This window comes from Panthera uncia, assembly GCF_023721935.1.
Source record: "Panthera uncia isolate 11264 chromosome D3 unlocalized genomic scaffold, Puncia_PCG_1.0 HiC_scaffold_8, whole genome shotgun sequence".
NCBI lineage: Eukaryota > Metazoa > Chordata > Mammalia > Carnivora > Felidae > Panthera > Panthera uncia.
Genome location: NW_026057586.1, coordinates 84,784,673 through 84,801,889, shown reverse-complemented (window position 1 = coordinate 84,801,889; position 17,217 = coordinate 84,784,673). Strand labels below are relative to the sequence as shown.

The following is a 17,217-nucleotide window of genomic DNA, read 5'->3' as shown; positions in this document are numbered from 1 at the left end:
CTTGAAGCTGTGTGCCTTGAACAAGTCCTTCCACGTCTCTTAGCCTCCACCTTCCCTTCTGCAAACTGGGAACAGTAGCAGCACTCAGCCTTTCTCAAGGGGTTGTGGCACTACCTAAAGGGAGACGTGCACGCAGAGCACATGGCACAACCATAAAAGTGAAGCCACCACGAAGCATGAGCTTACAAAGTGTCTGGGAAATGGTCGCTGCTTTCATTACGGAATCTGGGCCGCATTCCGTGGGCTCCTTTGAAGAGCAAGGGAGGGCGTATCCCCGCTGACCCCATCTGTGCCCTCGGCCAGGGTCCTTTCTATTTTTTTTATGGAGGGGACTCAGCTGCTCTGGGTGTGGAGATATGGCATGTCTTTGTACCCCAGGGGTGAGACTGTGTTCTTGGGAGCGCCTGTGTGTGTGTGTGTGTGTGTGTGTGTGTGTGTGCGCGCGCATGTGCACACCTGCTATTCAGGAAGCTGACCGAAGGTGGCCTCGGTGATGCCGTCATGTCACCATGGAAACAGATGCTGGGCTTAAAGTCACCAGGACCTTGACCATGAATGAGGCTTTCTGCATAAGTAGAAACCTGAGCTTTTGGACACTGGGAAGAACATTTGGGGCAGAGAGACATTTAGAGGTGACCCAGGAGTCCTCTCTCTCAGGCAGCGCCACTGAGGCCCCTTCCCACTTCCCGTGTTTGATCTCTCTGAAATCTTAGTGAGTATAGACACAGGATTGGTTTCTGTTTGTTTGTTTTGTTTTATACCAGCTTTATTGAGGTGTGAGTCCCACACCACACAGTTCACACATTTGAAGGGTACAGTTTAGGGATTTTTCGCATATTCACAGAGTTGTCAAACCATCACCACGATTCTAGAGTATTGTCATCACCGCAAGAAGTCACTCTCCAGCCCCCCACCCCCACCCCCCTCCCTAGGCAACCAGTAATCTGCCTTCCGTCTGTACAGATTTGCCTGTACTGGACATTTCGTGTCGATGGGATCGTACACTATGTGGACTTTTGTGTCGGGCTTCTTACGCATCGTTCTCAGGGTTCATCCACGTCGTAACAGGTTTTGGCCCTTCATTCCTTTTTATGGCCGACTCTTACTCCATTGTGTGGGTATAATTTGTCCATTTTTCAGATCACGGACATTGATTGGGTTGTTTCCACCTTTTGGCTCTTGTGACTAGTGCTGCAGTGAACATTCGAGCACACGTTTCTGTGTGGACATGTTCTCCTTCTCCTGGATGTTTACCTAGCAGTGGAATTGCTGGGTCATACGGCAATTCTATGTTGAGCTTTTTGAAGAACCGCCAAATTGTTTTCCGCGGCTGCTGTACTGTTTTATATTCCCACCGGCAATGCGTGAGGGTTCCAATTTCTCCACATCCTCACAACACTTGTTATTGTCTGTCTTTGTAGCCATCCTAGTGGGTCTGAAGTGGTAACTTGTAGTTGTGATCTACCTCTCCCCAGTGGCTAGTGATGTTGAGTATCTTTTCATGTGCTTGTTGGCCATTGATGTACTTCTTTGGAGGTATGTCTGTTCAAGTCCTTTGCCCATATTTGAATTGGGTTGTATCTTTGCTGTTGAGTTGCGTAGTTCTTTATATATTTTAGATACAAGTCCCTCATCAGATACATTATTTACAAGAACTTTCTCTGTGGGTTGTCTTTTCATTATCTTCATAGTATCTTTTGATGCACAAAAGTTTAAAAATTTATATGAAGTCCAATTTATCTATTTTTTATTTGGCTGTTTGTACTTTGTGTACCCTATTTAAAAAAAAAAAAAAACATCGGGGCGCCTGGGTGGCTCAGTCGATTAAGTGTCCGACTTTGGCTCAGGTCACGATCTCACTGTCCGTGGGTTCGAGCCCCACGTCGGGCTCTGTGCTGACTGCTCAGAGCCTGGAGCCTGTTTCGGATTCTGTGTCTCCCTCTCTCTCTGACCCTCCCCCGTTCATGCTCTGTCTCTCTCTGTCTCAAAAATAAATAAAATGTTAAAAAAAAATTAAAAAAAAAAACACTGTCAAATCCAAGGACATGAAGGTTTACTCCTATGATTTCTTCTAAGAGTTGTGTAGTTTAAGCTCTTACATTTAGGTTTTTGATCCATTTTGAGCTAATCTTTATATATGATGTGAGGTAGGGGTCCAACTTCATTGTTTTACATGTGGATATCCAATTATCCCACCAGTATACTGGGACATGTTGAAAAGACTTCTTTCCTTCATTGAATGATCTCAGCACTCTGGTTGAAAATCAATACATATAGTATGTAGATATATGGGTTTATTTGTAGACTTTCAGCCCTATTCTTTAGATCTATCCTGTGCCAGTACTACATTGTTTTGATTACTGTGGTTTTATAGCAAGATTTTCTGAAAAAAATGTAATGTTTATTTATTTTTGAGAGAGAGAGAAAGAGTGTGGTAAACAGGGGAGGGCAGAGAGAGAGGGACACAGAGAATCCGAAGCAGGCTCCAGGCTCTAAGCTGTCAGCACAGAGCCCGACATGCGGCTCAAACCCATGAATCGTGAGATCATGACCTGAGCCAAAGTTGGATGCTTAACCAACTGAGCCACCCAGGTGCGCCTATGGTAAGATTTTTTGTAGCAGGGTGGCTGGGTGGCTCAGTCTGTTAAGCGTTCAGTTCTTGATTTTGGCTCAGGTCATGATCTCATGATTTGGGAGATCAAGCCCTGTGTCAGGCTCTGCACTGACAATGCGGAGTCTGCTTGGGATTCTCACTCTCCTCTCTCTGCACCTCCCCTACTTGTGCGCGCGCTCTCTCTCTCTCTCTCTCTCTCTCACTCTGTCTCTCAAAATAAATAACTTAAAAAAAAGATTTTGTGTAGGAAAATGTAAATGTTCCAACTTTGCTTTGCTTTGTTTTTGAGATTGTTTTGGCTATTTGAGATCCTTCTCTGATCCTTCCTGATTTTATGATCAGTTTTTCCACATCTACCAGAAAGGCCACTGGGGATTTTGACAGGGACTGCACTGGATCTGTAGAATGCTTTGGGGAATATTGACCTCTTAACAATATTAAATCTTCCAATGCATGAACACAGATGTCTTTCCATTTACTTAGGTCTTTACTTTCTTTTGGCAACGTATTATCGTTTCAGCATCTGAGTGCTTCACTGAACTTCATTACATTTATCCAAGATATTTTATTCTTTTGTATGTTCTTGTCAATGGAAACGGTTGCTTAATTTCCTTTTTGCATTGCTTATTTTTGTGTGTCGATTTTGTATCCTGAGACTTTTGCTGAATTCGTTTACTTTGTCTAACAGGTTTGGAGGTGGGGGGGATTCTTCAGGATTTTCCGTATATAAGATCATGTCCTTGGCAGATTGAGGTGGTTTTATTTCTTCCTTTCCAATTTGAGTGCCCCTGATTGTTTCTTTTTCTTGACTAATGCCTTGGGCTAGAACTTCCAGTACAGCGTTGAATAGAACCTAGAGAGCGGGCATCCTCAACTTGTTCCTGGTGCTGGGAACGCTTTTAGTCCTGGGGCTGACGGGAGCCAGAAGGGAGGAGTTGGCACAGGCAGTGCTAGAGCTCACAGGGGGACCATGGCCTGCTGAGTCTCCTGTAGGGGTACAGGGGCATGTGGAGTCTGGGCCTGGATCTGGGAGTCCTGAAGCGACACAGAAGAAGCCAGCCTGGTTGGCCAAAGCCCCTCCTCCTCTCAGCACCCCTGGGCCTGGTCTCCTGGGCCCCTTCCCTTCTGCAGAGTGCTCTGGCCCCAACACATGCCGAATGCTTTTGTCCCTGTAGAAGAAGAGCCGTAACGAGACGTATGGCCAAGGTAGCGGAGTGGAGATCTTGGAGAACCGGCCATACACGGACGGCCCCGGCGGCTCTGGACAGTACACGCACAAGGTGTACCATGTGGGCATGCACATCCCCAGCTGGTTCCGCTCCATCCTGCCCAAAGCGGCCCTGAGGGTGGTGGAGGAGTCCTGGAATGCCTACCCCTACACCCGGACCAGGTGAGCCTTTCCCCACACCCTGCGCCACCCTCTGGTGGGGAAGGAACCCCGGGGGTGGCCCTCTAGGCGGGCTCACCCTCCCTCCAAGAGGCTCAGACTCCTGGGGAGCTACGTCTCCATTCCGGGAGTCTCCATCCTCAGAGAACAGGCAGGAGAGGGGAGCGTGTCCCCCTTGTCGCTGCACCTTCCCAGGAAGGCCGGGAGGCAGATGAGGGCCGCCTGAGATCCCTTTGCCATCTAGGAAGGCTCAGGGAATACAAACTCACGTTAATGATCACCTGGGAATGCGGGGCCACTAACCAAGCGGCTAGGGAGACACGTGAACCAAGGGTAGACCAGATGGCCCAGAGACTCTCTCTGAGCCTGAGACCTTCAGCACCTGCAGCAGTGCTTCCTTCTTCGCCACTTGGAACAGGGCTTCCCTTGGATTCCCCAAGAGCGGAGGCTCTTCACTCCGTGCTCCCACCCACCCAGTGTAGCTGAGTGTAACAGACAGGGGGCTGCTCCCGGCTGGCCACCCGCTTGCTACGCAAGTGGAGTCCCCACGAGTCTGCTGGGGCTTCATTCCCCCCGCTAAATGAGGACCTGGGCTTACCAGAGGGTCCGCCGAGGTTATTCGTCTTCCCAGAAGTACTATCCTCCTCTGAGCTCACGTCCAGCCAAGAGAGAGGGGTGGGGCCTTGTCGTCAGACCTGGTGGCTTGGGGGGTAAGGGGTTGGGGAGGTGTCACAGAGTGCTAATTTAGACTCAGCCTACTGGGTTCATGCCACGCGCTTGTGGTATGCCTGTGTGTCTATGGCCATCCATGCCTTACGCACATGAACAGTGGCCACAGGGCTTCTGGAAGCTTCCTCCGATGTTTCCGTCCCCCTCTCCCCAAACACATTCCCCACCCCCAGCCCGGCCTTGGCCTGGACAAGGAGAGGTCCAGGAGGTGGACAGACAGGCAAGTCTCAGCCACCACCCCCACCCTTTCTCCCTCTCCTGCCCAGTGGGGTCCCACAGGCCCTGACCCACCCCTGCAGGCACCAGTCCTGATGTATGCTTTCCTCCCCACAGGTTCACGTGCCCCTTTGTGGAGAAATTCTCCATCGACATCGAAACCTTTTATAAAACCGATGCTGGAGAAAACCCTAATGTGTTCAGCCTGTCTCCTGTGGAGAAGAGCCAGCTGACAATCGGTAACCACCACTACAGCGCTCCCCGCCTGGGAAGGGCAGGAGCCCTGCAGGGCCACTTTCCAGGGTCCCTGCCTACATGTCCCTTGGCTCTGCCCCTTGTCTCCAGGCCTGGAAGGCTCCAGACTGGCTCCTGTTCTGGGCGGGGAGGTCATAGTCCCAGCAAGCATGAGGGCACAGGGATGGCAGGATCAGACTCCTTGGCCCCATTTTCCTGACGTGCACATTGAGGCTCAGTGCCTTCCCCACTCAAGCCCCTTCCCTCAATCCCTTCCAGGTGTCCTCCTCCCCTGGAGGGCACGTGTGTGCTCAGGGGGCCATCTCAGGCTGGCAGCTGTGTGTGGGTGCAGCCTGTGGGGGCTCTGGCACACCGCAGGGCCTGTGTCCCCTTGACGGTGAGTGGCCTCTCCGGCTGACTGTATGTGAGGAAACAGCCCGTCTGTTAACTTAAGAGAGGCCTGAGATCAGGATTTGCGTGTGAAATCTTCCAATTCCTAAGTAAACTTAGTAAACTGGCCAAAGAAACCACATCTGTGGGCCGCCTGCAGCTCAGCAGCCACTGGTCTGCAACCGGTGGGCTCCAGGCTCTGCGGGGCAAGCCACCACGGAGGTGCTTCAGGCAGGTGCGTGGCCAGGTTAGAGAGCTGCATTCCAGGCCGTGTGGGGTGAGCCGCCATGGAGGCAGGTGCATGGCCGGCGTTAGACAGATGGCTCCCAGCACCACAGGGTCCTACTCTCAGGCAGCCTCTGATGGGCACGAAGGGCTTCTCCCCGGGACCCCCTCACCCGGCTCCCTCCCTCCTGCTGGAGTTTTCAGGCCCCATGGGGCTTTGGGAGCTCTATCAGTGTGAACAGGCTGCCGCAAGGTACCGCAGGCTGGGGGGCTAAACACAGAAGTTTAGTGTCTCGCTAAAGTCTGAGGTCAGAGTGTGAGCAGGCTTGTCCCCTTCTGGAGTCACTGAGGGAGAATCGGTGCATGCCCTTCCCCTAGCTTCTGGTGGCTCCTGGCAGTTTCTGGCATTCCTTGGCATATAAATACATCACCCTAATCTCTCCCTCATCCTCACGTGGCGCTCTCCCCGTGTGCTTGTCTGTGTCCAAATTTCCCCTTTTTAGAAGCAGATTAGTCATAGTGGAGTAGAGCCTACCCTAATGACCTCATTTTAATTTGGTTCCTTCTTTAAAGGCCTTATCTCCAAATAAGGTCACGTTCTGAGGAACTGGAGGGTTAGGACTCCAACATACGAATTTGTAGGGGACACATTCGACCCACAACAGGAGGGATGGACCCCGCATGATACCGGCCTTCCGCCAGCTCAGGTGCAGCCAGCCTCAGACAAGGCCTGAGCTCCATGGGCTGCCTCCGGAGGCCACCTGCTGTGATTCCTAAGTCTCTGTGATATGACTCATCCATGTCCCGGCCTGCCCCTTGGCCTTTGCCTGTCCGCGCAGGCGGCGCACGTGGTCTGCTCCGGGAAGGATGTCCGTCCCTCCCCCGAAAGCCCCTGCCCCTGGGGAGCTCCTGACCCCTTGCCGATTTCCGTGGAGCCCACGTCTGTGCCTGCAAACCACCACGTGGATTCAGTGCGGGCCAGCAAGCAGGGGAGACGAGACAGAGCGTGGCCAGGGCAGAGCCCGCCGGGTGCCATCATCCCCATGCATCCCGAAAAGGGCCTCTCTGAGCCACAAACTCTCTTCTGGGGTTTATGTACCCCAAGTGTGTACCCAGTCCTCTGTAACACCTGCATGCCTTGGGAGCCCGCACAGCAGGGAGAGATTTGGGACAAGAGGTGGCATGGCCCGGGCCCTGCCCCGAGTTGCTGCTGTTCCTCTTGGATCCATACCCCACACCCGGCCAGGTCCCACCGCCCCCAGTCCTGTTTCCCCAGCACCCAGCCCTGTGGCATCCACTACCCGCTCTCAGGACCGACACCTCCTGCCGATCTCCTCCCTTCTGACCTAAGAGGGGCTCCTACGCGGCCAGCCTGCCTTAAAGCCGCTACGTGTATATATAAGGAGAATATAGCGCCATTTCCCCTCAGGGTACCGTGTGGGTGCCCAGCCTGGTGAGAGAAGGACGCATCCCCATCCCCTCCCCCGATACAGACACTCTAGTGGCCGCCCAAACTCTCCCCATCCCTTGCTGCTGGAACCTTCTCGGCTTCGCTGCTTTGCTCCTGTAGCTGAAATGCCACCTTTTCTGGGAATCTCTTCCCGGCCTTCCCTTCTGTTTCCCCGCCCCCCGGCAGCCACCACCCTGTCCCACATCCTCCGTGGAAACTCATCTCCCCGTGCCTCCTAAGCTCATCATCTAATTTGTCTGCTTAGGCAAGTGGTAGAGTCATGGGAGGACACAGGCCCTGAGGTCAGGAGAGCCCAAGGTCAGAGTGGCCCAGAGCAGCATCCCCAATCCCAGGTCCGGCCCTATGGCACAGGAGGCCCAGAGGCCTGTGAGGACTTGAGGGGGGAGGGCAGAGACCCAGGGGAGGGGACTGAACAGGGAGGGGCGGGCTGGAGGTTGGGCAGAAGTGGCCACCGGCGGGCTCTCCCCCACAGACTTCATCGACATTGTCAAGGACCCCGTCCCCCCCAGTGAGTATAAGACCGAAGAGGACCCCAAGCTATTCCACTCGATCAAGACACAGCGGGGGCCGCTGTCTGACAACTGGATCGAAGAGTACAAGCAGCAGGTTTTCCCCATCATGTGCGCCTACAAGCTCTGCAAGGTCGAGTTCCGCTACTGGGGCATGCAGTCCAAGATCGAGAGGTTCATCCACGACACGGGTGAGCTCGCCAGTGCCCGCCGCCTCCCTCCGCGTCCGGGGCAGGTCCCTCCTCCTCCCAGAAGCTGACCCAGAGCCCATGCGCAGCTTCCTGCCCAGTTTATCTTGGCTGCTTGCCGAGCACCTATAGATGACAAGCGGCGTCCCCGGGCCCTGCCCCCAGACGCTCTTGACTGGCTTGTGTTTGGAGCATATAGTGCCAACCCCCTGAGGAGGAGCAGCCCTAGGAGGCAGCCTCCCTGCTCTTACCTGCACCTCTTACCCCAGGCCCCAGCTCTGCCTCCCCTATGGGCTGGACGTTCCAGGCACAGAGGGCCTTGGACGCCGTGGTGCCCTCACACCGTGGAGCCCGGCCTGGAGCAGGTGTCCAGGGAACAGGTGGACCAGCAGGACCAACCTGGGGCTCCTGGCCCAGCTAGAGCTGACCCGGGCTCCTCCCTCCCCTAGCACCCCCAGCTCCCTACCTGCCCACCCGCCCCTACCCAGGTCATGGCATGAGATCAGTGCCAAGGGCCTGGCCCAGCCCAAGCTCATGAGCCAGGAGTAGCACCTGGACAGACATCTTTTGACTCCAAGGCCCAAGGTTTTGGTTCAGATGTGAATCTTTGGAACAGATGTCCCACACTGTCGATGATATGCTTCACATGTGCCGTAACAGTTCACAATGACCTGTGAGGACAGCTATGTCACCCGTCCCGTTTGTAGAGGAGGAAGCAGAGACCCAGTGCTGGGTCTGACCCCAGATCTCCCTTCCTAGCTACCCTGGATCTGAACTGATATTCTCATAGCAGTGGGGCTGTGGCTTCTCATCAGATGGTCTGTTGAGTGTGGGACCCAAGGATAGTATGCCTGAGGCCATCGCCCAGGCCTTGGAGGACATAGTCTTGGCTGAAGGAGGGCAGAGGGTGAAGGGATCTAGGAAGTATTTCTGGGGAGGCAGAGTGGCCTGAGCCAGGAGGAATGGTCACCATAGAGCTGCCTGAGGACATGACATGGGTTGACCACTTGGAAAGCCGCTCTACTTTCTCTAGGAGAGTGGAAGATGCATGCCTTGAGACCCAGTGATGTCCCTCCCAGGTTTGCCCCTTGGAGAAACTCTTATACACATTCCAGAATGTTCAGAGCAGCAGATTTGTAAAAGCCAAGTGGACAAACAATGAAAGTGAGCCAAAGGCCCAATGGCAAAAGAAGGAATAAATAAAATGTGGTATTTCAAACAAGTAAACACCATGCAGCAACGAACTTGAAACTCACCCAAAACAGCAGGCGGCAGGAAAATACATGCAGCTTGACACATACATGTAAAAATGTCAATAACATGCAAACCAACCCAACCTATCGTGTAGAAAAACACACCTGTGTGCTCCAACCAGAAAGAAAAGCAAATAAACACAGAGTTGAGGCTGGACTGGGCAGGGGGAGAATGCGTCCAGGAGGGCCAGCCAAGGGCTCCCTGTTACTGGTCATGTCTGCTCCCTCACTGGGTAGTGTGGGTAAGGATGCTCTATTTCTTCTTAATGTTTTCTTAACGAGCTTTATTGAGGCCTAATTTTACACACCATACACTTCACCCCTTGCAAGAGGACAGTTCTATAAGTGGCAGTATATTCAGAGTCGTGCACACTGTTCTAGAACATTCCATCACCTCAGTCTTTCGTTCCTGTTCACAGTCACCCCCACTCCCACCCCCAGCCCAAGGCAACCCCCATCTGCCTTCTGTCCCTAAAGTTCTTTTATTATCTTTTCTACCTTGAAAGCTCTTACTTTCGTTATTTTACACACATGATATATTCTTCTGTATCTTTATCTTCTTTTGTGTCTTATTTTATATGTATATATGTTCTACTTATAAGAAAAAGGACCAACCCACTTTGAACTGGAACTTGATTTCCATGTGGAAATTGGACAGGAAAAGTGTATAGATACCAACCGAGACACAAAACTGGCAGGAATCCCCCCTCTGTCTCCCCTTGGGGCAGGAATCCCCCCAAAATTCAGTGTGGCTTCTGAGCAGGCACATTCCCTTAGGAGGCACCCCTGCTCTAGTTATACAACCACCGTGAGCTTGTGAGGTCATCTGTGAGCCATTTGCAAATGGGGAAACTGAGGCACAGGGTAGGGAGGCAGTGATTTGCCCACGGCCACACGGTGGGGATGACCTTGGGTTGCCTCCCAGCCCCGAGCCCGGCCCTGGGGGCTGACAGTGCCCGTGTCTCCTGTCTCTCCCTCCCCTCCCCCTGCCGCTGCCCGGGACCAGGCCTGCGGAAGGTGATGGTCAGGGCCCACCGGCAGGCCTGGTGCTGGCAGGACGAATGGTACGGGCTCAACATGGAGAACATCCGGGAGCTGGAGAAGGAGGCACAGCTCATGCTGTCCCGCAAGATGGCCCGGTTCAATGAGGATGACGAGGAGGCTGTGCAGCTGGCCAAGGACGAAGCCATCCAGGCCCAGGTCGCTGGGGAGCCCGCCCAGCCCAGCAGCAGCAGCAGCAGCAGCGGGGAACCCCTGGCGGGCCGGGGTCTCAAAAAGCAGTGGTCCACATCCTCCAAGTCTTCGAGGTCGTCCAAGCGGGGAGGTGAGCGCCGTAGCTCTGCCTTTTACCACCCCGGCAACAGCCCTCACCCCCGCTCCGGGCAGCCCCTTGCCACCCACCGTCAGAGAATTCTGGCTCCGCCCGGGGACTCTTGCCCCCAGACCTTGTGGGCCACGCCTGAGGGGGGTCAGAACCATTCTGCCGGTAACCCCCCCCCCCCAAGTTCAGAGTGAGCCCAGGGTGTCTGTCCCCTCCCCCCAACACAAAGCAGGTGGCCCAGACTCACCTACAAGGGCCAGGTGAGACAGGCTGGCCGTGTGGGAACCCGGCTCCCAGCCTCTCCTGGGGCCCAGATGGCTGCAGCTCTGAGGAGCTGGGCTTCCCAGGAGGAGGTGGGGGGGTGGTCTTAGTGGGTACCTGTCAGCACAGCCAGGAGGGGTCTCTGCTCCTGTGGTGGGAGCCAGGCTGACGGAGTCTGAAAGCCTTTACATCCTGAGAGAGGCCTTTCTCGGGAGAATTTTTGCAAAAGCACCGTGGCTGTTTGGGAAACCAGGATTATCCCGTGTAGAGCCAGGAGTCCCCTCTGTGAGTCCAGCTCCCCCACACCAGGCTTGGCCGTCTATGTGCTGAAGGCATCTGTGTATGTATATGTGTCGATGCCTTTTATGTGCTCACTTGCCGACAGCACCCCGCAGCCCCATCTGTCTGCTCTGCTGCAGGGGAACTGAAGGGGCTCGCTCCCGGAAAGACCCAGGGCAAAGGCACAGGAGCAGACCCAGGTCTGTGCGACTGTGCGTCCTGGCCTCATACCTGACACCCTCCCCCTTCCTCGTCCTCCCCGGGACACACCTGTTTTGTGCCAGGTGGGCTGGGCGGGGCCGTCTTGAAAGTTCCAGGAGCTTCCGCCAAAATGAGCCAGGGTCACCCCACCCCTCATTTCTCCCTTCGTTCTCTCCTGAGCCCTCCCGGCCCATCACCTCCGCCTGCCTTCCGCCCGCCCGGCCTCACCCAGCCGGGTGGTGGGTCAGCCTGCGGTTTTGCCTTCCAGCCAGCCCTTCCCGCCACAGCATCTCCGAGTGGAGGATGCAGAGCATCGCCCGGGACTCGGACGAAGGCTCGGAAGATGAGTACTTCGACGCTCATGGTAGGCGGTGGCTCCTCCCGGGGCAGAGGGGGAGGATCTGGGCAGGGTTGGAGCAGGAGGCGTGGACTGAAGCAGCAGTGGGGCAGAGAATGAGACGAAATCACCGGGAGTCTGGGGTCTCACCCTGGCCACGTGCCGGGATGTCTCTGCTGGGCCTGGCAGGCAGGGACTGTTCTCTCGAGCACCGCCCCCCTCAGAATGGATTTATACAGTCAGACGGGGGCTTTTTTCCATATGTGAGTTTATTTCCACAAGCAGCTTTACCAAAGCATGACATCTTACAGTTTTCTACATTTTTGCAATGACCTTGTTTTTTGCCTTGGTTAAATGCAAGTACACCGAATGTAGAGACTTTAGAAACTGCGATGAGCCGGAAATACGTGAGGTGCCCATTTTCCCACTAATCCCCAAATCAACACAGCACACGGCCTGACGAGTCACCCACCTGTGCTGGGAAGGTGCGGGTACACTTAACCCTCAAACGACACGAGTTTGAACTCTCCAGGTCCACTCACACGTGCTCTTCCCCCCAATAAATACAGTACCGTAAATGTATTTTCTCTGCCTTATGATTTTCTTAACAACATTGGTTTTTTTCCACCTAGCTTAGTTTATTGTAAGAATATGGTATATAATACATATGACATACAAAATGTGTGTCAGTCGACTGTTTATGTCACCCGTCGGGCTTCCGGTCAACAGCAAGCTGTTAGTGGTTAAGTTTCTGGGGAGTCAGAAGTCTTACATGGATTTTTGACTCTGCGGGGGGCCAGCGTCCCAGCCCTCCCTCCCTCCCCTCTCCCCCCACCGTGTTGTTCAAGGCTCAACTGCGCTAAACATTCACTTGCTTCATACCTTGGCCGTTCCTCTCGACTGGCAGACAGGTCTGTGGAGACAGTTCTCCGGCTTGTGATTTACAAGGCAGGACACCGGCTCGGAAAGGGAGGGGAACTTGCCCACAGGCACTAGGCAGGGCAGCGGCAGGCCAGAGCCCTCTCACGCTGCAGCCACCTGACTGTTATGGCATCTTAGTTAACTGGCTGGTCTTCGAGGGAAAACTTGGTGGGGGGGGGAGGCGGTGTCAGTGTCCAGGCAAGAGGGATCTAAGGTGGGGAGCTGCAGAGGGTGGCAGGTGGTTCCTGAGCCACCCTTGGTACCTGGGTCCTCCCCAAGGGTGAAGAAAGGTGTCTGGGGCATCCCATCCCACCCCAGCCAAGCTAAGAGGTGCACCCTCTCCTGGCTGTGAGTCCCTGACAAAAGGAAAATACACATCTAATGTAGGAACTTTTTTTTTTTTTTTTTAATGTTTATTTACTTTTGAGAGAGAGACACATAGAGCACAAGCTAGGAGAGGCAGAGAGAGGGAGACACAGAATCCGAAGCAGGATCCAGGCTCTGAGCTGTCGGCACAGACCCTGACGTGGGGCTCGAACTCACAAACCGTGAGATCGTGACCTGAGCTGAAGTCAGACGCTTAACCGACTGAGCCACCCAGGCGCCCCTAATGTAGGAACTTAAAAAAAAACAAAAAACAAAAAACAAAAACAGAAGGGAGAAGAGACAGCGAAGTAGGAGGTGCCAGAGCAGCCGTGGCCGGGGAAGCACCTGCTGACCCGCTGTGTGGCCAGAGGAGTGACCGGTACAAGCCAGCGTCTGCACAGCTGCCTCCAGCCCCGTGGTCCCCAGGCCGATGGTCTCGGAAGAGCAGAAACTAGAGAAATGGTTGGAAGTGTTCAGAGCAGCGCCTCTCGCCGGGCTGTACTCGTGCAGATGTTGAAAACAGGAACATTAGCTGATGAGTGGAGAAACAATATACCGTGATGCAGTCCGTCTATACTGTGAAATAGGGGCCCTGAAAAAGAACGAAACCCTGACGCCTGCTACAATGTGGATGGAGTTTGATAGTATGATGCACAGGGAGAGAAACCAGACACGAAAGGCCACATCCCGTGTGATTCCGTTATGTGAAATGTCCAGAACAGGCAAATCCATGGAGACAGAAAGTAGACAGGTGGTCACCAGGGGCCGGGGGACAGGGTGTGACTGCTAATGGCTACAAGGCTTCCATTCGGGGAGGTGGAAATGTTCTGGAACCAGATAGAGGTGGCAGTTGCACAGCATTGTGAATGGACTAAATGCTACTTTAAAATGGTTCAGATGGTGAATTTTATGTTATGTGAACGTTACACAATTTTGAGAAAAGGTCAGGCAGAAGCCCTGCGGGTGCTGGTCAGGTGTTCATCCTGCTAAGGAGGGAGAGGGCGGAAGCCAGCATGGAGGGTACGGGCCAGAGGAGCATGGGAATCCCCACAGTGGCCACACCTACCCCTGTGCCTCCCAGCCAGGCCTCCCGGTGCCCCTCAGTCCCTGCCTTCGAATGGGTCGGTGCTGAAGCCCCACTCTCTCCTCCCCAGAGGACCTGTCCGATTCAGAGGAAATATTCCCCAAGGACATCACCAAATGGAACTCCAATGACCTCATGGACAAAATTGAAAGCCCTGAGCCAGAGGACACACAGGGTACCTTGGTCTGGGGGGGCTACAGGGCCTGGGGGAGGGTGGCCGCAGGGGCCAAGCCCTTCTCTGCCCCAGCTCCTTAGCAGTGCTGGGCATGGCGGGGTGGGGGGGTTGGGAACACGCAAGGCCCCGCTTGTCAGGGTCACGGCCTCTGTCCTGTGGGCCTGGGGCTGCCCGGCTGCCCCTCCGCTCACAGCACCCACTGCTTCTGTCTTGCAGACGGTCTGTACCGCCAGAGTGCCCCCGAGTTCAGGGTGGCCTCCAGTGTGCAGCAGCTGAACATCATCGAGGTGGGTGCCGGGTGGCAGAGGGCCCCCAGGGCCGCAGGGGGAGCGGGGGTGAGCTTGTAGGACCTGTCCTGTGAGAACTTGGCACCCATGGCTTCACATCCACACTGGCATAGGCGCCATCAGAGAGAGGCCCGGGGCCTCCTTTCCCCCCTCCCCTGCCGTCCCTGAGAACCAACAGGGCCTTCAGACAGCCCCCAGGGAAGGCCTTGACCCAGCTCCACCTGTGGAAAGTGGAATGAGAAATTTGTAAATTCCAGACCAAACATAAGATCCCCACCTTGAGCCCAGCTTTTCTGCATTTGCTGAAGAACATGAGATGGAAGGGAAGGAAGCAAAAGCTGTCTAGGCAGAAGTGATGTGGTTGGTGGCCGCTGCCCTGCTGGGGGCACGTGGGGCTCCCAGTGTCCAATAAAGCTGTCTTGGTAGGGTGCCTGTGTCCGCTTTGGGGGTTCTTCGCACGAAGCTCAGGCCCCTTCTCCTCTTCCAGCTGTGGGCGGTCAGAGCTGCTTGCATGGGGCACGGGAGCCACGATGCCCAAGGTGGAGACAGAGCCGGGAACTCGGGACGCTTGGGGAGTTTGGACCGGGTGCGGGGGGGAAAGAGGAGCAGTGTCCACACTGCCCTCCCCAACTTGGGCTTTTCTGCTTTGAGGTCTGAGGTCAAAGCGGGCTTTTCTAGAAGGCAAACTGGGACAAGGGGAGTCGATTCCCAATTGGGGGTTAATGGCAAATAAAGCAGTCTCCTCCCCACCTAGGGCACGCACAGCTCTGACGGCCCCTCGGGAGGGGCAGAAGGGACGTTGGGCTTTAGATCTGCCACAGGATGCAATGTGCTTGTTGGAACCCAGCACCGATTCTGGGGCATGGCCATCCAAAGTCAGATCCCTCTGCTTGCAATGGCCCCCGAACCGGAGCCTCCACTCCCCACGCCCAGCCTTGTGGAGGGGGTACGGCTTTGTGGAGACACTGACGGGGACCCCCTGGCTCTCCAGAGCTGGCCCCACGGCTCCCAGGCCTGCCTCCACACTCTACCTCTCGTGGGCTCTGTTTCTACTGGGTTCGAGTCTTGGTGGGGGTGGGGTGTGCCCCAGCATTAGACATGAATGGGAGGAGAGCTGAATCTCCAATTGGCCCCGAACAGTCCCAGCCTCCGGTGCCGGGTCCCAGAAGATAGGCACAGGAGGCATTCTCTAGGCCTCTCACTGCCCACCCCCGCCCGGCCTGGGTTTCTCAGGGCCATTGGACTCCCCCTCCCTGACTGGGTGGTGGTGAGGTTGCCCGCAAGACATTCCTTCCTTGAGCCACTCACCGGGCAGTGTTGATAAGCCCTCGGGGCTGCTGGTCTGGGCAGCTGGTGGCCCCGCCTTGCCCTGGCCGTGAATTCACTCCTGCCAGGTGGGCCACTGGTGAGCAATCCTCACGTGGGGACAGGAAGCGCTCCGAAACTCTGCTGGGCAGGTGTTCCTGCCCGGGCCCCGGGGCCCACCGCCGGCCGATGACCAGCCTCCTCTCGGAGATGAGGCAGCCCAGTGTTGCTGTGGCTTCAGACCCCATACCACCCACCGGCCTGTCTTCCCCCTTCACTCAAGGTCATCTGCTGCTCAGTGGCTCCTGGGCCAGCCCATACGCTGCCATTTTCTGGCAGCCTCGCCAGCCCCTGGGTCCACTGCCTGTATTGCCCATGCCTCACCTGGGCTCTGTGTTGGCACTTGGGCCCTATTCTGCCCCCCGACACACCACGCGGTGGCCCACTTCAGGGCCAGCTGTCCCCATATGGGCCTTCCAGGTGGCTTTAGACCCTCGGTCTGTCTCCAAGGTTCCTTAGGGATAGGCCTCTCTCTTCAGTTCCTCCTCCTCGTCCCCCACACACCTAGGCATAATAAGGGCATGGCAAGTACTCCCAGTGGCCTCTCTTAGGCCCTGGCCCTGGCTCCTCCAGTCGCACATCAGAAGTTAAGGTGGGGAAAGGTCCCTGGGGATGGGGCCACAGCCTGGATTGGAGGGAAAACACTGAACCGGGGGCAGAAGCTTTGGATTCTAGTCCAGCTTGGCACTGATGCGCTCCGTGACATTAGACATGTCTCTTGACCTCTCTGGGCCGCCACCACCACCTCCTCTCCAAATGGAATCGTTCCATACCCCATGCAGATGTGTACCAGTCTCAGGTCTCACTTTGACCTCACGTGCAGGCCTGGCCAGCCAGACGTGGGATTGTTACCCCTCCCAAATTAGGTGGGTTCAGACAGACACATCTGCATCCCCTCCCTGCTCTAAGATGTTTGGAGAGAGGAGTCTGAGAATGACAGCACAGGGGACGGAGGAGAGGCCCTGTGTAGATGGGGGAGGGCTCGGAGCTGCAGGCTGAGTGCCCAGGATCACCGCCCTCCCGGGCACAGACACACGGAGGGCAGGCGGGCTCCAGAGGCCCCCCCCCATGGGATGCGCCTGTGCCTCCTCGCCAAGGCCAGAAACTGCCGCCTGGGCCCCCTGACAGGAAGCGGAGTCTGTGCTTTTGTTCGGACTGGCTGATGGGAGCAGGGCTGCTCTTGGGGAGGAAGAAAGGGGCCATCGCCGCCTCCCCCAGGGAAGGGGTCGAGGTGGCTAACACCAGGCCCTGTAGCTCAGGAACTGAAATCGGGGTTCTCAGAGGGAACGGTGGGCCAGATGGGCCTCCTCCTGGGGTGACAAGGACCCGGCAAGGGGTTGAGTCCGCGGGGAGTTGATGCCACGCCCCCCCCCCCCCCCCCCCCCCCCCCCCCCCCCCCCCCCC

General features: G+C 55.6%; 1 protein-coding gene across 10 annotated transcripts in view; it reads left to right on the top strand.

Moving 5' to 3' along the window:
• Window positions 1-17,217, top strand: part of PITPNM2 (phosphatidylinositol transfer protein membrane associated 2) — a 115,446-nt gene that overhangs the window by 85,422 nt on the left and 12,807 nt on the right. For 6 of the 10 annotated variants that reach the window (XM_049619455.1, XM_049619459.1, XM_049619460.1 and 3 more), the window contains 8 exons: window positions 3,790-4,004; window positions 5,064-5,185; window positions 7,739-7,966; window positions 10,223-10,540; window positions 11,218-11,277; window positions 11,547-11,642; window positions 14,057-14,161; window positions 14,378-14,448. In XM_049619455.1, the coding sequence (XP_049475412.1) occupies window positions 3,790-4,004; window positions 5,064-5,185; window positions 7,739-7,966; window positions 10,223-10,540; window positions 11,218-11,277; window positions 11,547-11,642; window positions 14,057-14,161; window positions 14,378-14,448 (1,215 nt within the window). The remainder of the gene's footprint in view (window positions 1-3,789; window positions 4,005-5,063; window positions 5,186-7,738; window positions 7,967-10,222; window positions 10,541-11,217; window positions 11,278-11,546; window positions 11,643-14,056; window positions 14,162-14,377; window positions 14,449-17,217) is intronic. The other 4 variants (XM_049619458.1, XM_049619461.1, XM_049619462.1 and 1 more) reach the window with 1 other exon arrangement.